Source organism: Podarcis liolepis (genome assembly GCF_965112155.1).
Source record: "Podarcis liolepis genome assembly, chromosome: 7".
Classification (NCBI taxonomy): domain Eukaryota; kingdom Metazoa; phylum Chordata; class Lepidosauria; order Squamata; family Lacertidae; genus Podarcis; species Podarcis liolepis.
In genome coordinates this window covers 46650045-46674246 of record NC_139561.1, presented here as the reverse complement: position 1 = coordinate 46674246, position 24202 = coordinate 46650045, and the positions used below count along the sequence as shown (strand labels likewise).

General features: G+C 45.4%; 1 protein-coding gene across 2 annotated transcripts in view; it reads right to left on the bottom strand.

The window, feature by feature from the left end:
- Positions 1 to 23956, bottom strand: part of EDC4 (enhancer of mRNA decapping 4) — a 31813-nt gene extending 7857 nt beyond the window's left edge. Inside the window, exons 1-22 of one of the 2 annotated variants that reach the window (XM_083514911.1) lie at positions 23778 to 23956; positions 18709 to 18865; positions 18085 to 18196; positions 16988 to 17087; positions 16640 to 16829; positions 15704 to 15851; positions 15203 to 15307; positions 13715 to 13824; positions 13257 to 13340; positions 11746 to 11841; positions 11266 to 11368; positions 10696 to 10876; positions 9394 to 9466; positions 8662 to 8753; positions 7838 to 8034; positions 7066 to 7154; positions 6118 to 6271; positions 4810 to 5273; positions 2999 to 3097; positions 2362 to 2514; positions 1653 to 1689; positions 628 to 808 (exon numbers count right to left, since the gene is read on the bottom strand). In XM_083514911.1, coding sequence (XP_083371037.1) covers positions 628 to 808; positions 1653 to 1689; positions 2362 to 2514; positions 2999 to 3097; positions 4810 to 5273; positions 6118 to 6271; positions 7066 to 7154; positions 7838 to 8034; positions 8662 to 8753; positions 9394 to 9466; positions 10696 to 10876; positions 11266 to 11368; positions 11746 to 11841; positions 13257 to 13340; positions 13715 to 13824; positions 15203 to 15307; positions 15704 to 15851; positions 16640 to 16829; positions 16988 to 17087; positions 18085 to 18196; positions 18709 to 18865; positions 23778 to 23853 — 3001 coding nt within the window. In that variant the 5' untranslated portion in view covers positions 23854 to 23956. The remainder of the gene's footprint in view (positions 1 to 627; positions 809 to 1652; positions 1690 to 2361; positions 2515 to 2998; positions 3098 to 4809; positions 5274 to 6117; positions 6272 to 7065; positions 7155 to 7837; positions 8035 to 8661; positions 8754 to 9393; positions 9467 to 10695; positions 10877 to 11265; positions 11369 to 11745; positions 11842 to 13256; positions 13341 to 13714; positions 13825 to 15202; positions 15308 to 15703; positions 15852 to 16639; positions 16830 to 16987; positions 17088 to 18084; positions 18197 to 18708; positions 18866 to 23777) is intronic. The other variant, XM_083514912.1, reaches the window with a different exon arrangement.
- Positions 23957 to 24202: the final 246 nt, after the last annotated feature.

Here is a 24202-nt window from a genome sequence, read left to right as displayed (position 1 = left end):
TTTAATATTAAGAATATCACGTATTTTCTTTGTTAGACTGGTATGGGTTTTTGTTTGCTGGATATTTTCTCCTCTGTCACTCTTTTTATTTCAGGGGCGGGGAAGCCTTGTCAGCCCAAGGGCCACATTTCCTTGGCAGCCATCTCCTGGGGGCCAAATGGTGGTGGTGGGTGTGGCCAGAGAGAAAAAAGTGGGTGGAGCAATGGATACAACTCCTGCCTTTGGACAGCAGGCAACATTCCAGCCTTGCAAAAGTTAAGAGGTTTTACACACACACATCCCCTGCCCCCAATTTCTCCGCTGTTCACCCAGAGAAGCAGGAGGCCAGTGTCTTTATTCCAGCTAAGCAAAAGCATTCAAAAGCATGGAGTAGGACTGATGAGAGGCGTGGCTTGGGAATGGGGTTCCCCACTCCAGGACAGAGTAATGGCTAAAGTAGACACAATAAAATTTAATGGACATTTCCCTTCACTCCAGAAGGTAGTCAGCTATATTTAAACATGTGGTTTTAAAAAAGGATCAGGGATTCCAACAGAAACTGGCCACAGTCCTCATAAGCGCTCAGCTTTGAATGGGACAAACCCATGACAGAGAAGGGCCCAGAAGGCACTTTTCTGGGAAGGATACGCTCCTGCTCTTGCTGGGAATCCACCACTCGCTCAATGTGGCCCATGAGGGAGCTCTGCACAGCATCCAGGTGGTCGGTGAGCCTCTGCATGAGTTCCATCTGGTTCTGTCTCAGTTCAACAATCTCCCTCTGCTGGGTCCTCAGAAGAGACAACAGCTCATCCTGGTACTCAGGAGCAACCTATTAGAAGAGGAGGCAGGGGAAATGTCAGCACTCCAAGCACTCTCAGTGGATCCTCTCTGTGTTACATGGGAGGCAGCAACATAAAGAGTTCAACCCAATGATAGGGAGCCACTTCAGAGAAGGCCAACAAAGCAAATGTAGCAAATCTCAAGGTGCAGAAAGTCCCAGGCTCAGATGAGTATCCTAGTGGAAGAATATGGTAACATAATCCTTCATTTTTGGATTCCCAAAAGGAATTTAGACAATGGATGAGGACAATCTATAACAGCTGTAATTGACTTGGTGTACCCCAAAACATCTGGATGGCACTAGGTTGGCGATGGGTGAACTATATATAAAAAAGCAGTGGCCAGATTCTTAGCAAAAGGCGTCAGACCAGAACATAATAATGTTAAAATGGGGCATAAGACATGGGGGTGTCCATTTACCCACTTCTCCACCTTTTAAAAATTGAGTCTTTGAACCCTAAATCTGTACAATTCCATAGGAGGAAGAGATGCAGGGCATCCCCCATGGCAGGAATGTGGAACTGGTACGCCTTGTCCTGATTTCATGTGGGGAGTGAGGGGAGCATGGAGAGAGAGAGAGAGAGAAAAGAGAGCTGAAATGAACTATAGAAGGAAGGGAAGCTCATGGCAAGAAGTGAGTTGGAATCTCTGGTAAAAGTGACTTTTCCCTCTCCTGCAGCCTGCTAGACTAGGAGGAAGAGGGTTGAGGAGGGAGAGAGAGAAGAGTCCTATTTTTGATCCCTGACACAAGAAAAAGTTCCCCACCCCACCTTTTGGGAAGGAAGAACTGAAAGCTTTGCTGTATATGGAATTTCTAAAAGAAAAATACTCACCTGCTGATCAAAGGCTCTTGGGGACTGTTGCACATCCCTGAAAATGAAGGGAAGATGTTAATGCGACGACTGCGTGAATTGCACATCACAAGCACTGCATGCATAACCAGGGGGATTATACCAGAAATGTGGCCTGCTACAAATGTCCTGATTGCTTCAAAAAAATAAAGCGTGTCTTTTCTGACTTGGAAATGGCTCTGCTACAGGGTGGTGATCTCTACACACACCCACACCCACACGCCAATTGAAAAGTACAGAGAGCTGAATGAAGACTTAAGAACAAATTTTCTACACTTCTGCTCATCTCCTCCTCCCTAATGACCAAGAGGAGGAACAAACGCAGGATTCATTTCTAATTTCACCAGTTCCGGGCTCGCTGATACGTGCAAAACAGGGATCATGGTTTAAAATTAATTCCAATCAGCTTCAAAACAAGCCGCCTTCAAGCCATCCGTGGGTTATGAAGCTGGCTTGTTTTGCGAACTAGGTTTTACTTTAAATCCTGATTCCTGGTTTGTATGTAATGACAAGCCAGGAATCAGGGAAGAAGCACAGAATCCTGATTTATTCCTCCTCCTGGCTGAGGAGGAGCAGAAGAGGGGAAAGCTAGAGCCTTGGTCACTTAATACAAGCCCTACCACCATTTCCAGCCTTATAAGGAGGCTCCACTTTGCCGTCATTCCCAACCTTCCGAGCAGCATATGCTCACCCATCATCTTTCTTCCCCTTCCTCTTTAGCTTTGGAGATGCTCGAGGCGACACTTTGGCTTTCCAGTCCTTCACAGGCAGGCGCTGTGCAGCTGCTTTGGCACTAAATCCACCAGACGTAGAAGCCAAGCTTGCAACTTCATCATCATGGTCACTGCAGAGGGAAGCCAGTCCTGATGAGTACTTGCCCCAACACAGCAGTCTTAAGGCAGACCTTGTGGCCAGCAACAGAAAAGGGGCAGAAGCCACCTAAGTGGGACTGGGGTAATGCGCCAATTGACGCTGCCACAAACTTCTACAAGAAAGCTGCCTCTAGTTTCAAAATTTAACAAAGATAGCTCCGCTCTTATCTAAGGGACCCAGCTTTGCACCGTCATGATTAGCCGGCCTGTGGCACTAGTGTCACAGGCAGAAGGAGCCTGAGGTATTGCACATGCCAGTATGCTTGCATCTGCTACATCCAAAATCCTAGTTATGAGCAGCCAGTTGTTGCATGCAGAAGGTCAGAGGGCAGCATGTGTCCTCAGTGAGCAAAACAAGGTGAATATTCAACTGATTCACTGTGCCCAGAAACATCCACTGAGCACATCAGAAAACTGCAAAGGGGAAAAGAGAGGGGGATTGGCACCTGCCAATACCTTTGTTCAGCGCTGGCATCCTGGCTGTCATGCTGCAGGAGGTGGTAGCTGTGCCTGTGGTAGGAGCTCTTGTGTTTCTCTTCCACTTCATTCCTGGGGCTAAGGGCAGGGGAGACCGGGGAAGAGGAGGAAACAATTCCATCACACTGAATTTATTCTGCCTCATTTTATTTATCTAACTTTCTTATATGCCCCTTTATGTTAGACAGACTTCAAAGTGAGCTTCCATAGAAATATACACCTATAGTAAGAAAGGGTTGTACAGTGGTAACTCGCAAGACGAATGCCTCGCAAGACGAAAAACGCGCAAGACGAAAGAGTTTTCCGTTTTTTGAGTCATTCCGCAAGATGAATTTCCCTATGGGCTTGCTTCACAAGACGAAACATCTTGCGAGTTTGTTTCCTTTTTCTTAAAGCCGCTAAGCCGTTAATAGCCGCTAAGCCGCTAATAGCTGCTAATAGCCGTGCTTCACAAGACGAAAAAACCGCAAGACGAAGAGACTCGCGGAACGGATTAATTTCGTCTTGCGAGGCACCACTGTATAAGTACTCAGAGGAGACCCACTGAAATCCATGGGCTTATGCTAGTTGTCCATCTACTCTGAGCAGAACTAACATTGGCTAGAAATCAAAACAAACTAAGTATCATACCATTCAAAGTATACAAAATAATTCTTAGCAGTTTTCATGCCACTCAACAACGGAACAAGAAAGAGGGCTGAATTGGAGAAAACAGAGTCGGCTCCAAAGACTTTTATAATAAGCAAACGGGTCTGGCAAAACCCATTAACGTTGTGGCAATCCATGCTTATGAGTGGAGGACGTTCCATAGCTGGGGTGCCACCACATATAAGGCCCTCTTCCAGGCCCCTGCATAATGAGCAGCACTCACAGGCAGGACCACTAGTAGCACCCCTACTGCTGGCTTCAGGGCTCGAGACAGTTGGTATAGTGGGGTACTCTGGCAAGTACTGAAGTCTCAGATCTCATCCATGCAAAGGATGGGAGCTGAGCACTCAGGTGCAGAGTAAGTGCTGAAGCTTTCATTTCTGTGCGAAACACCCAGAGCAAGTATGATTTTCCTTCAGGCTGGCCTGTGGGCTCAAACCAAACACAGCCATTAAAAGAAAGGGCCAAACAGTAGAGCTGGGGTTAGGCAGCAATTGAGTCAAAGGAGACTTATTATCTCTTATTTTATTTATAGCCTCCAAGGCAAGGCACATCACTCTCCTCCTCCTCCATTTTAGCCCTACAACCTTCTGAATTAGGTTAAGCAGAGAGATAACAAGGCCACCCAGTGAGCCTCGTGGCCAAGAAGGGATTTGAACCTGGGTCTCTACAACTTTAACTTGACAATCTAATAAATACTATGGAACACTAGACATGACTGCAATAGGTGGAGGGGAAGTGGAAGAGCACAGGCTTTGCATGCAGAAATCCCCAGGTACAATTCCATTTTAAAAGAATCATGTGACAGGGCTGGCATAGGCCTCTCTATCCCTGACACTCCTGGAGAGCCACTGTCACCACTGCCTACTCTCAATGGCCCAGATGGACAAAGAGGCTGACCTGGAATAAGGCAGCTGCTGATCTTCCAGTGTAGAAAGGAGATGGGAGTTCAAGACAACATGTGATGGCCCATATCAGCAGTAGGGAACTTGTGACCCTGGACATCATCTTGCTGGACTACAACTCCCAACATCCAAAGCCATTGGCTGTGCTGGCTGTGGATGATGGAAAGAGGACTCCAAAAACATCTGGGGGCCCAAGATTGGTGCGTCCCCAAAAGAAAGGAAGGAGATAGCGGGTACCTGTCTGCCATGCTGTTCCTGGTCTCCCTGGTGATGTCAGGGGCAGCTGGCCACGGTTGGCTCACGCCAGCGTCAGAAGCCACGTTTTCCTGAGGTAAGGCCGCCTCCAGCAGCGAAGGCGCAGTCAGCATGTCCACTTCATTGGGGGCCATGTCCAAGGAGTGATGGCTGTGCTCCGAGCTGTGACGATTCCGCGGGGAGAGCAAGTGCAAGGCTGATGCTGCGGAAGCCATACTGTCCGCGTGATGGTTGGAATCCAGGATCTCTGTGGGGAGCCCAGGGGGGCCGCCTCCAAAGCTGCGCTGCAGGGTCTCAGAGGCAATCTCTGGGATGTCCTGAGACATGGCGGTAGAGGCAGAGGAAATGACGTCTGGGGAGCGCTCACGAGTAGGCGAAGACTGGGGCACCACCAGAGGCTCCACTTCCTGCCGCTCTAGCGCAAGAGGGGCATTCCCTGGGGAAACCTTGACCAGAGAAGGGAACAAGTTAACCTTTTCCCTTTCATTCTCCACACTATCTAGGAAGTTTACTTAGATGCCCAATTGTCTTGACAACCTTCCTTCCTAATCCCATTTTTTCTTTCTTACATTTTAAGTATATATAGACTGCTTTTTGGAAGATGTCCCCAAAGCAGTGTACAATTAACACAGCAAATCGAAAACATGATGATGATTTGTACATAGTGAGGAAACAGATTAAAAGTTTTGCAATATTTACTGATCATTTTATTACTTTGTTTTTAGTAGGCCTTTCCCTTATAGAGATTAGGGCAGCATATATGATTACCCCAGTTTTATCCTCACAACATGAGATAAGCCACAATTCTATGATTCTAGGTGGCACAGGAAACTCAGGACTGAAAAGAGGTCATGGGGAATACCTGTATATTTGTAACACACAGCTTGATACAACTATATGTCTTGGGGCAGCTTACATAAGCAAAGATATTTTTTCTACATGCAATGACCACGTTGGGGCACCCCCTTTTCCTATTTATGGGGAAGAACACATGCGTTGAACTCAGTATGCCAGAAATCAGACAGTATACCCGAGACCAGTGCACTCTAGTGCAGGCGTGAGGAACCTTTGGGCCTCAAGATGCTGGCTGGACTCCAACTCCCATCAGCCCTAGCCAGCATGGCCAATGGTTAAGGTTGATGGGAGTTGTAGTCAGTAACATCTAGGGAGGGGGACTGGTTCCCCACCCACTGCTCCAGTGGCTTTGGGCACCCATACCACATGCACACAGTGTGGACGATGACACAGTCAGGGAGAAAGGTAAATCTTTGCATAGAAAATCCACCTTACCGGGATGGGGGCTTTTGGGGTCAGTTTGTCAGGAAGGCCAGGGAGGAGGACCGAATGACTTCGAGGGCTTGTCTGCAGACTTCCACTGCTGCCGCTTAGGGTAAGGCTACTATCCAGCTGCATCTTTGGGCTCAGAGACACTTCTTCAGCTGGCCTGCAGCGGGGAAAAGGCAAATTTGTCCATAGAGGTTACAAAAGAGAGTGGTCTTGCAAACCCCAATTAAAAATCAGCCCAGGGAGAAGGGTTCCGACAACAGCATGCTTAAGGAACTGTGCCATTGACTTTACTGTCCTATGGGACTGTCACCCAAGCAACGCTCTCATAAAGAAGACTTCCTTGGGGGACACTGTATGGGAGAAGCTGAAACAATGAATGCTACAAAGCTAGAAGGGGACCTACAAGAGGTGGTCATCCATTCCCTCAAGTAATTCAGAGCTGTGGTGAGAAGCTAGTGGGAGAGCAGCGACTGCAGTCTTACTTGTCTCACAATCTGTTAGTACATGAGAAATCTGAAGCCTGATGGCCCCTCGTGGGTTCTTGCCTGGTAAACAATGCTGAACTGGCCTCTGTGCTCTTCTATATCCTACAGCTATATTCCAAGGAACAGGGGTTCCTCCCCTGTCCTGCAACTCCACTATCTGCCTACAAGGTCACTTCATTACCAGCCTCTGCTATCTATTCCAATTATATGAAGCAAAACCTACAAATCTCAGGAAATGTTCTGGGGAATTGAGCTGAAGAACAAAGGGGATGCCTCTCCTTGGGAATAGGGATAGCGCATTTGACAGCTGCAACCCTGAAGATGACAGAAGCGCCGCCTTAAAAAAAGGTCCCTGAGATATCCGTGTGAGCCATTTCATTTTCATGCCTGATTCTGAAGGGAGTCTCCTTGCCCTTGAAAGTACTCAGTGGGTAGCACTGGGAAGGAGTCCTTGCCTAGGGCTTACCTGGGAATGGAGGGGTCACTGACGGAAGAAGTGCTCATGGTTGTGACAGCTGTGAGGGAACTAATGCTGCTTCCAGGTGACACCGTGACCTGGCACAGAAAATTCAATGGTGTTAGAAAACTCTGCCAGCAAGCATTTTAATTGAATACATACACAGTATTGTCTGCTAGCAAACACTCCTCGTGTACTACATTATATACATATATTTATATATATATGGAGTAAATTAACTCTGCACCACCCAAAAACTATTTTGCCATTATAAGAAGCACCATACTTCTCCTTACGTCTGCTTACAATTCTGATTTTCTTAAAGATTGCTTTTAACTTTTACTGACATTTTTAATGTATATTTTATATTCTTTTAAACAGCTCAGAGGTTTTACTTACAATTAAGTGGTATACAAAGTGGTATACAAATTGGGTCAAATAGTTAATTCCAATTAGTGCTTAGAACAGATTTGAATAACTGCTGGCTTAGAAATATATACAAGGAACAGTGGAAATTGCTTCTCTGTTCTTTGTTGTCCTGAGACCATCTAATCCAGATTTCCCCAACATGGTGCTCTCTAGATATTTTGGATGACAACTCTCATCAGCCCTGGCCAGTAGAGCCAGTAGTCTAGAAGTCCCATCATTCCAAGCAACATCTGAAGGGCCACAGGTTCTCCACTCTTGCTATAAGCAATCCCAAGTCTTTTACGTTATAATATCCAAATTGAAGGCAGCAAAGGAATTTGCTCCCATCTGAAACGCACTCTAAGGAGGTTACCTGCTGCAGAGATGTGCTGGGAGTCATGAATGCATCTGGAGTCATGAGCTTGGGTTTTGTGTCATTGGAAGAGGAGAGGAAATCCACGGGAACAGATAGCTCTGAAATGCGGCGCAAGTCAGGCTGTGAGCCATGCACGGATCCCTTCTCTGATCCAAGCCCTTCTGCGCCCAGGTCAGCAAGGTGATCTGGGAATGCTTCAAAACACACCAGACAGTTTAAAAGCAACTTGTACAAAGAGAGAAAACAGACATTTAAAACCACACAGCCTCCTTCGACCAGCCACTCAGTTAAATTAATATTAACACACACAGGTTGGGGAGGGGTGGGGGTACAGATTGCAAGACAAACCAAAATCCCTGGCTATTCTCAGAGACTCGGCAGCAAAAGTCAGGGTCAGGCAAGATTTTGTCCAGAGGCAGAGAAACCTAGGCTATGCAAAGGTGCCTTATACCAGATCAGACTCTTTGTTCATATAGCCCAGTATGGACTACTCTGCCTGGCAGCAACTGAAAATGCCAGGGACTAAAACTAGTTATAAATAAATGTAATAAACAAGCCAATACATCTTCTGATGTACTCTACCACTGAATTAAGGTCCCTTTCCTGAAATGAAGTACCACAATTGACAAAAGGATTACGCACAGTCCAAAAATAACCCAGCAACTACAACAGACTTGGGATCCAGAATTCTCAAGCACTAGCAAGAATTTCCATTGTCAGCTTTGAGACATAGCAAACTTTCAAATTAAGGTACCTTGATATCAGATGGAATAGTCAAATTAACAAGGAAACACAAACATTTTTTAGAACAGAGGACTCACCAAAATCCTCATGGGAGCCATGGGGAGGAATTGGAGCAGCTGTGTCTGGACTATGGAGAGGCTGGAATCTGATCTGCACATCCTGAAGGGCCCTGCAACATCCAGATAGATTGTTTTGGTTTACAAACTTGGCCTCGATAGGCAGACACCATGCTAAACAAGCAACGTTGCTTTGTGCAAAAGAAAACTAGTAGCAGACAGAGATTCTATTAAAACAGTGTACTCCGCTGTCACTTCTCATTTGCATCTGACACTTGTAGCTTGTTTGCTAAAGCTTCATGCACAGGTGCAATTGGGTCCCCACTGCTCCCCTGCACACGCATGCCTTGTGATCCTGCAATCCACAACATCCCCCATTAAAGAGATGTTCATAATCCCAACAACAAAATGTTTGCATTATCTGCACCTAATATTTGCATTGCATTCCAAGTGCAGAATGAGGGTTTATTTGGTACATAACTGGAATTATTTTGGTGAGAACCACTTGCATTATGATGTAACCCTTTGGTCACAAAGCCCAGGACTGCTGTTTTGGGAGCAGCAAGCAAAAGTTATCTCTGTTTGGAGGAAATGCATGAAAGGTCACTCCAGGGCAGTTAAGAGGCAGTTAGTTACCTATGGTACCATCCCATCTTGTGGGTTGGCAAAAACTGAGCCTGTATTAAGTCAGTAAAGTCTTGTGACAAAATTAAAAGGCAGGCCTGGAGAACAGCTGTCCTACAAAATACTCACTTGGTGTGGACACAAAAGAGTTTGATAAGCACCCCCGCTGCTGATTCTACCGCTCCAGTACCTTGAGTACCTTCTAGGAAGAAGAAAAAAATGGATGAAATTTTATTTTTCTTTATAACAATATATATATACTGCTTGGTTGTAATAAAACTTCTAAGTGGTTTACAAGACATATTAAAATAATCACTAAAACCAGAAACATTTTAAAATATTTTTTTAAAAACATGTTTTCTTCCTGTTTAGCAGGTAAAGCCTCCTTGCTCACCTTCTGAGTAAAGTAGGATAAGGCTGCTCACAGTGTAAGAAAATGCTCAGGATGGTTGCTCTGGCACAAAAGTACAAGCCTTACCTGCTCTCAGGCAGAAGGAGCCAAGGGGGTATGTACCATTCTAACACTCAACACTTGAGAAGAAAGACTATGACAGAATTCCAGTATCCCACAAAACCATGGTTCGTGCTAACAGCAGTTTTAAAACAAACAATGAAACCATCATTTATACTGTGTGTTTTCTCGCCTACTTCCCGTGGAATCCCTGGGGTGCTGTCCCTTAAATGCTCTGCTTTGGCCTATTGTAAAAAACTGACAGTCATTAACAGTCATCAACAGGTTTACCATACCCACTGAGTCAATCACCCATCTCCTACTACCCTCCTGAGAAAAACCCCACCCCACCCTCCCACTATATATAAAGGTCTGGTGACTTCTGTTTCAGTGTATCTGAAGAAGTGTGCGTGCACACGAAAGCTTATACCAAGAACAAACTTAGTTGGTCTCCAAGGTGCTGCTGGACAATTTTTTATTTTTAAAAATATATTTCGACTGCATCAGACCAACACGGCTACCTACCTGAATCTAGCATCATCTGTTGTTTGCTTCTGTTTTGGCATCTTTGTCTTACGCTGTTGATATATTGGCATCAGATTAACAGCCGAGACCAAAGCAGTGGGCAAACTGTTAGCTAGGTGGCCACCGGGAACCCAAACTGAGAGCCACTCAAGTACTTCTGTTTCCATCCAATCAGGCATGGCAGACTCCCAAACCAACAATTCAGACTTCAGTCCAAATGGCAGGTTTCAAGTCAGCTTCAAACTATGGGTTTCACATTATAGTTTGTGGGCCAATGACCAATCATGATTTACAGGTTTGGACACCATGACAAACCAGTTAAACTTTGTAAACCATGGTTTTGTGTGACTAGAGAGGCAAAGCTTGCATAGCATTTGGAGAATCAGGCTAGCTACCAGAGAGACAGTCATCTTTCTCTTCCTTACTTTTGATGAGACACATCTTTTACCACTCACCTGCACTAAGGCCATCGGTCTCCTCTTCTGCTGGCAGGACCTCTGTGTGTCTCAGCCGGCAGCGGCTGACCACCTGGATGCCAAAACTCAGGACTGGATGGGTCAGCAGAAACTCTGAGATGGAGCTGAAATAAGCTTTGCCCTCCTCCTGGTTCTGCACAAGTTCCATCACATACAAGACCTAAGAGGAAAGCATCAGGTAGATACCCTGTAGTAACGTAAGCAATAAGGGGCTCTTGTACCAGGAAGGACACAAGTGCACCTGCCCCTTGGGCCACGGAACAGGCTAGGCACAATGGGAGAAGCCAACACACCGCCTCTCCGCAAACCCAGCATGAAAGTTGGTCAGCAGTACTGAACTAATTCTGGATTCACAGACTTTTCTGAAAATAAGAACTTTTAAAAGTTTACACCCACTAAAAGGAACCAAATGCTTTGCTTAATCAAACAGCTGCTCCTAGCCCCAACCATCTCTTTTATATGTTAACAACAGACCCCACACTCCCAAGCCTAGCAGTATTGCAGATGCCTTTTCCTCTTGCACCCAACCTCTCAACAGAACTTGCCTACCTTTCTCTGCACATCACTCAAAATCAGGTATTCAGCTGAGAGATCCAGGCAGGCCTTCAAACTAGGAAGGACACTCATGGAGCTGAATATATCCGGAGAAAACCTAAAAATGACACAGTGAAAACAGTTTCCCTCAGATCTCTACTAATAATCTTTCTCTTTAGCAACATGTTGTGTGCATTGCTGAAACCTGCCTTTTTAGGTACATAGAGAGCTGCCTTATACAGAATCAGACCATTAGTTCAGCATGGTCTACTCCGATTCTCCAGAATTTCAACCAGAAGCATTCCCCAATCCTACCTAGAAACACCAGGGACGGAATCTTGGAACTTCTACATGCAAGACAGATGCTCTAACACAGAGCTAAATCACTGGCAGGGGAACGAAGACTGTTAGTTGCCCTTCTCAGTTATCCTTCCACACATACACATTCATTACAGGCTCCTACCGTGCACAACTGATGACTAGGGCAATACTTACCGGACAGTCTGTAGGCAGGTCCATGATACAGTGCACCACATCTTCAGCTCTCGATTCTGTTCTGCTCCTGTGATGAGAAACCTCCAGAAGGGAACTCTGCAGAAATGAAAGGATGGATGAGAAGGAACGAGTGATGACTAGAAACGGTCATTTTGCTTGCTCCATAGCTTTATTAATTTGTTTGCCTTCACATTATTCTGGCCATGTGAGTGGGGAGTCGGGATGTGGGGAGATGTTAGCTGTGCTCTGTCACGTTCCCAACAGGCCATCTCTCCAAGTCCTCCACACATTCAGGCTCCACTTCTGCCATGGGACGCCTCCTCTATCTATGTAGGCTTCCTGTGCCATACAGAACTCTCAACACGCAGGGACCTAAATCATGTGGGGTGCCTATAGAAGTAGAAAAGGCTCCCCACTTCAAGACCTCAGCCAAAACCCATAGAAGTCAAGATAGCTATGAGCCCTCAGGAACATAATGAAGGTGGTGGGGCCAATGAGCACACCCCTACTTTCCTTCTCCAATTGTGTAGAGGGGTGAAAGTCTGAACAGCAAGCCTCTGAAAATTCTTAACTGGCAGATTTTCTCTCATTCAAGTTGATGCCTCTCCTCAAAAACAACTAGATACCAGACTCTCTTAACTGGCTGGTTATCTTTGCTGAAACCAAAGCATTACAAGATTGTGGTACAGAGACTGGACCTACAGGACATGTGAATTGTACTCATGTGTGCATAGGGAATCCAGAAGCACACCATCAGCTGCTGGGAGCATTCACCCATTCTCCTGTGGGTCTGCTCCCCTGTCTTTTAACTTCTTGCAAGGAGGGGGGAGGAAGAGGAAAGAGGAAAGAGGGGTTGTTCTTTCTGCGGGGCACATGGGTAGAACTGGCACTCAGCATCTGCTCCTCATTCCATGCTATTCTTGGGAATGAGGGGCAGGTAGGTAAGTATATCAACATTTTCTGGCACAGCAGCAGTGCTAAGTCATATTATGCCACACTCTACTCTTACTGCAAACACAGGGGGAGTTCGTTTTCCAGTAACTTGTACCCTATAATTTACACAATCTTAAAAAGAGTACAGAACTCAGGAACCTTAATAAAGCTTACGGATCAACAGGCAGCCAGAACTGATGCCAAATTTGAAGCCAGAGACTAGGTTCCCAGTTCATGGCAGGCTCATAGATACTCCAGCCACAAGTGTTCAAGAAATGAGCGTAACACTACAAGGCATGCCTATGTTGCATCCCACAATGCTTCTGAAATAATATTTAAGTTAAATTTACAGACATAAAGGCTCCTCCTTGCCAGCACTTACACCTGGAGGAATAGAGGAACTAGACTAGAAAGTTGTAAATGACTGATCTGTAGGGTCCTGTTACTTTATTATAGCAATGAATCTTTGTGGGGTAAATACAGAGCAAATGTATTTATTTTTCCATACAGTCCTGCTTCCCACCGGAAATGGGACATCCTTAGCAAAAAAACAAAACAAAAACAGAATCATGTCTTACTCTGGATCTTGTTTTTTATGGTTGTCACAGAACAGCAAGCAGGAGAGGGGTCTACCATCATGAGGCTTCCATTCATGCAGGCACCTAGGTAGGAAATCAAAGAAATGATGACTGAGAGCCCGCTCCTTCATAACTGCAGGTGTGAAATGGCTCCTTTAGGCAGCAACTTGCTCTCAAGAATCCAAACATTATTTACATGTGGACAGTCAGACAATAGAGCACAAGAACTTTAATAAAGCTTGGAGGTCAGATGCTTTGGACTACAATTTCAGTCAGTATGGTCAGAATGGGAAAGAGGATGATGTGAGTTGTAACCCAAAATATCTGGAGAGCATCAGGAATATTGTTGTAGAACAACAAAGTCATGCCAAATTAAGACTATATTTGGAGCAAGGGACTGGGCATGTAAGTAGGCTTGAGGCACATCAAATCAAGAGACACTGAGCTTCTGAAGTTACCTTGGTTCATCCTGTCCTTCTATGTAAATCTGCCAGAATTTGACAAAGCCATCATGACTTGCGGTAGCCAAGACAGTTCCATCTGGGGAAAGGGCTCCCTCACTCAGACGCTAGACAGAGACAGGGGAAAAAATCAGCTTTCACTCAGCAAATACAACTTCAATGAAATACAAAGCAATGACCTGGTTTGCACCCAATGCTAAGATGTGGTTTATTTAGCTTAAATGTGCTTGCTTGTATGCCGGAACCCAACCTGGTCAACTGTGGTTTGTTTGTGGCCAAGAAACCAGAATACTGTATGTAATCATGGTTTAAAACTGGCTTATGAATCGTGGCTTGCAATAACCATGGCTTCTTATTACACCTGAACTTAATCCTGGTTTGTTTTGGTACCCCACCCCAGACCATGACCCAGCTACAGATGCACAAGTGTTTAGAAAATGCAACCAATGTAAGGTGAAATAAGCTGTGGTCACTTTGCTCATCTGTCATCCTGGTTTGTTCAACAAAGCAAAGTTACGAGTTAGTGTTACATGTGAAAAAAACCAACATGGTTGTGATATACATGCGAATCACATTAATAACCTGATGTTTCTTTCCTTCTTTCTTTTTATACAGTGAATGCTTATCAACTTTTATATCAGCAGCAGCACATATTGCCAATTTGAGCCAAAGTACTTTCGATTTCCCGGGTGTTCAGTATGTTAAGTTGATAAAAAATTAAGACATTTGGGGGAATATATGTTACAGTACTTTTTCATTCTGTATTCTCCAGGTGACAGCCTCCATCACCATCTTGTGCTCAGCTGCCATCAATGCACTGACTCCCTCTGGCTCTGACTATTTTAACTTCTCCCACTACCTCATGCATCTTTGGATCAGTGAAGTGTCAAGCACCTTTCCATTCACAGCAGGACTCTTACCCAGTCATGCTCTCAAACATCACGCTGTGCCCTCTCACCTCACTTCCCATTTTAAAGAGGCTTCTTTTGTCCCCAGTGCTGTTAAAGCAAGACATAAAGCTGTGCCATACAAAGAGCCCCCTTAAGAAGAGGCTGGAAGTTTTCCACCCATAACCTTAACAAGAGTGCTTTGAGGGAGGGGGAGGGGAAAACTGTCACAAAACCACACAATGGAAAGGTGAAAAAGATGCCATCTTTACTTGTCCAGTCATAAAGGCCTGTTCTTTGCCATATGGGAAAAGCAGGAACTCAGCAACAGTCTAATAAGCCCCAGCAAACATGTCTATGATCAGGGATGATAGGAGTAGTAGTTCAGCAAAATCTGCAGAGCCAAAGGTCCTCTGCTTCTGGTCTAATAGCTCACACACTCAGACCCTTTTGCCATTGATCCCATAAACTAAGTGGATAAAGCCACAGGCCTCTTCAGAATATTGAAAACTGTTGGATTAAGGAATTAAACATACGTAACAGATGGCTCAGCTCTGTAACAGGAGACAGACACCAATGACAGCAGCAGAACTCTTACCGTGCTGTGACCTTTTACCACAATAAAGCCTTCTTTGATGCTGGTCACTTCCACTGGCCATGAATTATGATTGGCTCGGATTATATCAAGATCCCAAACCTCTGCCTGCAAAACAAAGAGAAGAAGGAAGCCCATAAACTGCATACTGAAGCTCTGCCAGGAGTGAACATAAAAGTCACCTGCCATTCCAGTTACCACCTCGCTCTGCATTCACTATCTTCCCATGAACTCTGCACCATCTCCTGTGTTTATTCCTCACAAGTACCACACCCAAAAATAGCACAACACAACCACACTTGCCAGACTTACTTAAATAAAAGCAGAGGCTGACTTGATAAACTTGTACCAGTTTACCTGCTGTGAGGTGCTTTGTGCATGGATGTATAGGAACCTGGAAAATTGACCTAACCATGGGGCACATCTTTCTAATTCCTTATCTACAACTTATTAGTACCTCAATACAAACAACCGCCTTACGAAAGAAAAAAAATCAAAACTTACCCTATCCTCATGTAAGAGTGCCAGGGTCTGACTGCCTTCCTCACAGCTCTCCTCGTTCTCATCTGGGATGAAGGGACACCATATGATCCTCCGGGAGCTGTTCAGAGGAGTCCCATCAGGTCGCTTGATGTTTACCAGGATCTCCTCTCTGATCACAAAGTTAAGGAACAGCTACAAATCACTTTCCTTTGTAGTATCAACTGCTTTGTGATTTATCCCAGATGTAGTAGAAACAAACACAGAGCCTTGCATAGTCGGCTTTGGGAAGGCAGTGTGAGGGCTGAGTGGGGGGTGCGGGCATCAGATGTTGGTCTCACTCCACCCACTATGCAACAATGCAGTGTGTGGCCCGCAGGATCCGTTCTGAAGTACTCTGCGGCCCACTTGATATGAAAAGTTGGGCCGCCCTGTGCTAGGTAGTAAACTAGGATTAAACCACAGCTTCCTGGTTTGGATGTAATGGGTAACTGTAGTTTAAGCACAACAATAATAATAACAGTAATAATTTATTATTCTCATCTTAATGAGCTATAGTTTATTAAGCTACAATTGTTACTGCTGAAGGGGTCCTTTGACTCACAATACAAGGAGTCAGAGTCTTGTTTCCTGAGTGGATAACTTGCAAGAAGAAAATATGTATAATGCCTGGATGCTGGCTGGCAGAAATAAATACTAGTACATAAATACTAGTACATCTCTTTAAGGCAGGGATGGGGAAACTTTGGCCTTCCAGATTTTCTCAGTTGTCAACACCCATCAGCCCCAGGCACCATGGTCAGTGGCTAAGAATGACAATATCCGGAAGGTCACAGGTTCCCTGCCTAAGATACAGAAATAAACAGTGCCCACTTCCTATCTTGTAGTTACAAAGTTGCCTCAGTATCTAACAACAGTGCAGCTATTTCCTACGAAGAACAGTACTGAGAGATAAGATACTGGATTTTTCCATTCTCCATGGCCAGGCGCCAGACAAAGAGGTTGCCAGCTTCATCCAGGCAAGCGAGCTGGTTGGAGTTGAGGTGAGCAAAAGCCAGGTCTGCCACTCCACCTGTGAAGCCCTTCAGCAGGGTTCGCTCTGCCGTGCTAACGCTCAGGACCCGAACCATTGCAGAGCCATTGCTGGCACCTGTCAAAGAACAGCAACAAGAAAATGACAGTTAAGATGGCTTAGGCAATGCCAGTGCACTCTCTACAGCTGTGGGGAAAGCAAGAGGACCCAACACAAGGCCACTGCAAGAAACCTAGCCTAGCCAAAAGAACCAAGTTGATGGAGAGATGCCTCACCTCTAATGGCATATGCCAGGTAGGCATTTGACACAGCAATCAGGTTACCATAGTAATATTTCTGCTCCCAGTCATACCTGGCCACTGGCTGGATTTTTACCTGGAGGGCAAAAAGGAAAACAAAGACCAGCTGAAGTGTGGAATTAAATTCAACATTTGCCAAAATAGGGACAAGGCATCCATTGCTGAACATAAAACTGTAATATCATCTATATATGCTGAGGAGAGAGGAAACAGCCAACACCTAGTTCAGGAGTCACCAATCCTGTTCCCTTCTTCAGCAGATGCTGGGGACTGAACTGGAGACCTTCTGCATGGAAAGTATGTGCTCTATGTGGCACTATGTGAACGAGTCTTTAGGGACCTTTGGGCTCTTACACCATAATCCTTCTTCCCAGGTACCACAATTCCCACTGCCCTCTCTGGTTTGCAGAAACTGTTTCAGATGAAATTGCAAGCTACAGTTTGTCATAAACCAGGAGAAGACAGGGAGGGAATCATGGCATGTGAAAGGAAGGTGACTGGAAAGGAACTCAGGGATGTGGGAATTCTTAAGGACTTTTTCATATATCAACAAGTGGTTAAAGGCTACAACTGAACCAGCCCAAGACAGCAGTTTGAAGCTAGTGCCTCAATCCCCAACCTCACACAACCATTTTCTTGTGAACAAAGGCTTCCCATGGCACTTAGGTTTCCCCAGGCCTATCACCACTGAACATTAGGGGGAATGCTAATAAGCACAGAAAACAGGCTATTCCAAGGCTGAGGCGTGAATGCCTGCTTTTAAAAAAAGTCTAAGAGAAGCACCACAATACTCAATCCACCCCTCCAACTTATTACGCTCTTCAGCCTCATTCACCAGCAATCCAGGCACTGACTCCTTAAATCGGGGATAAGGAACCAGGTCTCCAGATGTTGGACTCCATCTCCCATCAGCTCCATTCAGCATGGCCAATGGTAAGAGATGGTGAGAGTTGTAGTCCCATGACATCTGGAAGATCTCAGGTTCCCCATCCCTGCTTTACATGCTTGAAAAGATGGCAAGTGCTGCCCCAACTGGTTTTGTACATTGTCCAGATGAATCTTTCCCCTTTTACCTTGTTGCTCCCTCTAGCTTTACTGGTGATGCTAGAGTCACTGCTGGCTACTATCTCGACATCTTTAGCAGTTATCACCATACAGGTAGAGCTATCATCTCCAGAGAGGCAGCTAAAAGAAAAGGAGAAGTAGTCAAAACAAAAGGCCTCAAGGACAAACAGCTTTTGTTATGGAGAGCTAGGGAAAAGTTAGGGATAAGACTACTGAAGGCCCCCAATTAAAACAAACATGCCTGTTACTATGAAGTAGTAGTTTTACCACTTGTCTTTCCTGCTGCAAATGATCTTGCATGGACAAACGAGTGTTTTACTGGAAGCAACACAAGACAGAAAACAATGCAAACCACAAGTTTCAAACCTCAATCCCAGTCACTGTCAATGAAGCCTCCATTACTGTACAAAATGTATCCCCATTAAGCTATGTATGAATGTAGTCCCTCAACTGTGGAGACAACACACCATCTTAAATTTGAGTCTCTCTGGAACAGAAGCTACAATGTTACACAACTTTAAAGCAGTAATCAAGAAAGCTGGAAGCCCAGTCTTTGTAGGAGCAATTACTGAGCTGAAATTTTTCAGCAGACCCATAACAAGCTCTCCACTTTCTCCCACCAAGATACCTACATGACTTGCTTCTCCTGAAGTGCTCCCAGAGGAACTGCTTGGGGTACTGGCTTCGTCAAGGAAGCTCCATCTCCAGATGCTATGGGATCTGGCACCAGCAAACCATTCAGGTCTCCATTGTATGAAGTGGATGATCTCTGGTTTTCGTTGACTGAACCTAAATGGGGGGAAGGGGGGGAACAGAGCCAATGTTCACATTCACGCAGCCATTTAAAGGGTCATGAAAGTTTCTGAACCATACAGTCTCCCTTTGATGGTCCCCTGTCCCAGATGAAACGAACATAACATGGGAGAGTGGTTTCATTCAAAAGAAATGCCAAACTCTCTCTCTTTCTCCTGAAACAGGAAACAAGGAGCCCATCAAGATAGTAATGTTCTAGAGAAGATATGAAAAACATTGTGTCCAAGGACAGAAAATCTGAATCGGTGGTTCTCCTCTACGATAAAAAGGCAAGTGCTTTGTTCAAGGAAAGACGGCTTGAGGATATAACGCAAATCTTGGCCTGACTGCACTGGCTACCGATTAGTTTCTGGGCCCAATTCAAAGTGGTGGTTTTGACCTATAAAGCCTTAAACAGCTCAGGACCACAATACCTCAAGGACTGCCTCTCCCCATATGAGCCGATAATCATCATCTGCAATCATCATCCGAGGCCTTTCTTTGTGTGCCTCCTTCGTGAAAGGTCCAGAGCAGGGGTTAGCAAACTTTTTCAGCAGGGGGGCAGTCCACTGTCCATCACACCTTGTGGGGGGCTGGACTATATATATATATTTAAAAATGAACAAATTCCTATGCCCCGCAAATAACCCAGAGCTGCATTTTACTCATGTAAAAACATACTGATTTCCTGACCGTCCGTGGGCCAGATCCGGCCCCCGGGCCTTACTTTGCCTACCCATGGTCCAGAGTGTGCCAACACAGGAAGGGGATATTTCTGCAGTGGCTCCCTGTTGGTGGAATGCTCTCTCCAGGAAGACTTGCCTGGAGCCTGTGTTACATATCTTTAGGCACCAGGCAAAAATATATCCCTCTTCTCCCAGGCCTTTGGCTAATTAAACAAACTACTGCCTTTTAAACTGTGTGTTGGGGTTTGTTTTTTGGTATTGTTAGTATACTACATATTTTTGTGATTTTGTATTGTAAACCACCCTATGATCCTTGGATGAAGGGTGGTATAGAATTATTTATTATTATTTATTATTATTATTATTATTATTATTATTATTATTATTATTATTAATCAATAAAAGCATGATGGATGATGACATAACTACACACAAAGACTATTTTAGAATAGTCTTTGTGTGTAGTTTTAGAATCGCTATGAAAGCTCAATGGAGAGGTAGTTCCTCTAACCACTCTAGTTCAGTGAGAAGCCTCCATACTATGAGAATAGAGGAGAATGGAAGGGTGGGCAGGGAAAATGAAAATTGTGGCCTGCTTCTCTTCTGGTTTCCAAGTTTGGAAGTCATAACTGAGAAGGCTTGCCTTCTAGCCTATCCTAATGAGCTGTAAGGATGGAGCCAGCAACACCACTTGATGACTAGGCTTCAACTGGGGAGGATTGTGTGGGGAAAGGTGGTCCCCAAACTCTTGATGAGGCTATATGATTTTGCCAGGACGCTTAAAAATCTCTGGATAACTGCAATTTCAGATGCTGACTTCTGTTTTTTCCTGAAGGCTAGAATAGACCTGGGAAGGGAGTTAGAAACAAACAGGCCGCGGAATTAGAGAAAAGACAAAAAACAACTTTTTTAGGCAGGTTTACCAGTAGCAAAACAGGACATATGGGACAGAACCTATTTCTACTGTTTCATGTGCTGTCAGAAGTTGGGGCTCAGCAATCCTGCTGGGCAGATGTTAGAAGGTCAAAATTAATGGCTTCAGCCATCTTGAGCCAGGGGATTATTGTGAAGAATCCAAAAACCCAGGGCCAGAGAAGTCAGCTGATGATCCTGGGTAAAATTCCTACCCAGTCCCCTTAACTGATGGCTAATGCTAGTTTCATACTAGAGTGCGGCATGGCTCAATGCCATAAAGTAACACCGTGAGAAGAGGAAAGGTGGGTGGGTGGCACGTAGGCAGAGCACACAATGGTTAGTTCTGTACAGACAGTGAATGGACCACAGGGGGAAAGTTCCCTCTCTGCCCTCCTCAGGCCAAGTCCCCCCCCCCCCCTTGCCAAGCCGTAATCTTGAGGAAAGGCAGAGCTGGCCGTTGTCAGCTGCCTGCCTCACATACGATGTAAGTTCCACCCAACCAGAACACAGGACCCTCTGTGAAAATGGGGTCCCAGCCTTGTATGAAAATGTACATGCCTGTGGTCATAAGCTCAGGGGCAGAGCACATGCTTCGCATGTGAATGGTCCCAGGTTCAATTCCTTGCATCTTCAGGTAGGGCTGGGAAAGATTCTCAATTGAGGATCCTGCCTGAAGTCTGACTGGAAAGCAGCTGCCAATTTGGGTAGGCTCAAAACTGAGTGAGATGGATCAATGCTCTGGCTTGGTAATAAGCAGTGAACAGCAGTGAACGATGTCTATATATTCCTATGCTGATCAGTGAATGACACAGAATACTAAGAAAAAACTTTCACTTTCATTTCACTTAGTTTCACATGGTTTCTTGTGGTTACAGGGACAGTTGAATAACAAAGATAACGCCTACTGGAGGAATCAAAATCCAGAGCAAGTTCAAGGAAAGGAAAGTAATAGTAGCAAAGGCATTTCCTATTTTCCACTAGAATAAAGAAATTGCCTACTGCAAATTGAGTTATTATCCATATCATTGCCCTCCACCCCCAGTAATTCTGCAATCAATCCACACTCTGCCCTGGGATATGTCAGTGATCTGAATATAGTAAGTCCTTCCTACAAATAATTAAGAGATTGGTGAATACTTTACAGCAGAGCCTTTGCTCAAAAGCCTGAATATACATGCAGCACAGTAGGAACTAAACGCCACCATTTAGCCCAACAGAGCTGGGTGAGGTTATGGCAGGAAATGTCAACAGGCACAGTACGCTGCTCACATGAAATGGTTACTGCTGCAAGCACCATGGAAACAGTATCTCACAAAAGACAAAAAGGGAGGGATCTGGCTGGCACAGGAGAAGTTCAGATAAAAATCTAGGATGCATCCTGCACCTAAGTATATTAGTATTATAACATGTGCAGATAGGTATATCATATTCATACTAGCCATTCAGCTGTTTTTACACCAATGGAGAAAGACAACATTGCCCCCATACACCAATGTCCTTGTTCAAGACTTATGAGGCTAATGCAGTTTCCAAGGCAGAAATGTTGTGATTTCCTCCTCAAATAACGTACAGCACAGCATGCTAATTAGACACACTTTACTAAAGCAACAGGTGCATTCCAAACTATCCCTTTAAAGACAAACCTCTCCCATACTCTGCACTGCAGATATTTCCAAATTTATGAAGATTCCACAACTAGAAAGCTACTCACTCAACTTTGTCCATCACTCCATCCGCACATCATTCTTACCACAATACTAACCAGGTAGACCACCTATTGGTGGGGAGATAGTGTCTCAGCAAGGGCACTATTTGATTTGGCTGCCTTGTCATGTCCAGCGCTGGATACATCCTGGAGCACTGCCCAGACCTCCCTCTGGATAGGTAAGGAAGCTGCTCAGGCATGACTCTGGCATGTGCCACAGTCTTAACCCTACCTTCATCTTTGCCTTGTCTGGATTCAATATCAAGTGTTTTGTTTATATCATCCACTTGCCTGTGGCCTCCTCACACTGTTCAGATCTGAGGCAGCCATTGCTGGAAACTTACGTAATGAACTAGAAACCTGGGTGTCACCTTCTTGTTAATTATATCCAACTCCAAAGCCCTGATAATATTTCCCAGCACCTTCATGTAGTTGTTGAGAAACACAACTTGTGGAGTACCACAACTAACTGTGCCCCCTCCAAAAAAAATTCTGAATGCAGCTGGGTAGAAAAAAAAACAAGACATAGGAGTGGGAGACCAGGCATACCAGATGTATGTTCAGTATACAAAAATGTTATGATCTACAGCAGGAGTGGCTAACTCCTGATTTAGTAAGTCAGATAAGGCCACCATTTTTTTCTGGCCCTACAAGATCCTACCAAGTCGTAAAATAGGGTTTAGATCTGACAACACTATTGCTCAGTCCTCCTTCCAACTTAAGAAATGTAGCAAAAGCAACTATTAATACAGAGAATTGCAACCGGAATATGACTACAAAAACAAAGAAACCAAAGAACATACATTAAGGAAAGGTCAAGTCATCCAGTATTTGTTAAAGAGCCATAGAATAACAGTACTGAATCGCTAGTTGTTCATTCTCAGCGCCAGCTTGAGCGGCCTGGCCAACCACACCTTGCCTAGAGTGCCTTCACAAGCATCTGCAGATATATGACACCAGACTCTGGGCTGCAGGCTTAAGCTGCACGGGGAAATGGCCTTTGAAAAAACAAGCAGTCAAAGTCAAACCAAGTGCCTGCTCCATTAAAGAAGGGGGCGGGGCAGAAGCAGAACATGAAGGGGGTGGGGTAGAAAGAGGTAGCCACGTTTGAAAGAAAGCTGAGCACCACACTCCACCAAAAAGAGCAGAAAGTACTGATGCCGGAGCCACAGTTGCAGAGGACCTTTTTGGTCAGATGGGACTTTTTGGCCCCAAACGGGAAGCCCCATGCTTGAGTTCTGGTTACTCAGAAGTAGGTCTCCACTGTGCTCAAGGAGGCTCACTTCCAAACAAGTAGACGCAGGATTGCAACCCCCCACCGTAACCCGGCACAACCAGACAACAAATCCCATCATGCTCCGTTGGGTTTACTCCCAAATAAGCGTGTATATAGGATCGCGACCCCCTAGGCTCTTCTCCCGCCCGTCGCCTCCCGCTCTCCTGCCAGCGCCGTTGGCGCCTTCCCGCTCACGCGGGATGGGCTGAGCAAAGGGGAGCACCGCCGCCCGAGACCACGAGCCTCATTTCAGCCGCTCACTCCCCAAAGGAGCTGCTTCCAAGGAACCCCCGCCTTCTTTTTAGGGTCCCGGCCCGAGAGCCTCACCGCTCGGCCGATCCAGCTTGAGGATGTCTCGGAGATGCTGAGTCGCGTCCTCGATATCGATGCTCGCGGAGGCCATTGGGCCCCGCCAAGTCCGCCAGCAGTACCACAGCTACCGCGGCTTCCACCGCCCGGGCAGGCCAAACCCCGCTTCTCCGCCCCCACTTCCGCTTCCGGTCCGGTCATTGCTTTCCTTCCCCCAGGCAAATGGTATCCAGACGTCCGGGTTCCGCCTCTCCCAGCAGAGAATAAATACAGATAGTGTACGAGGCAGGCAGAAGCGTGCAGCAAGGAGAACGAGGGCCGGGAAGAGGGCGCCCCCTCGCACGTACAACCTGTGGCCTTTTAAACTGTGGGTAGCTGGGGGGTATTGTTTTTATATGTTCATTTATTATGTATGTTTGTATTTTTACTTTGGCCACCTCATG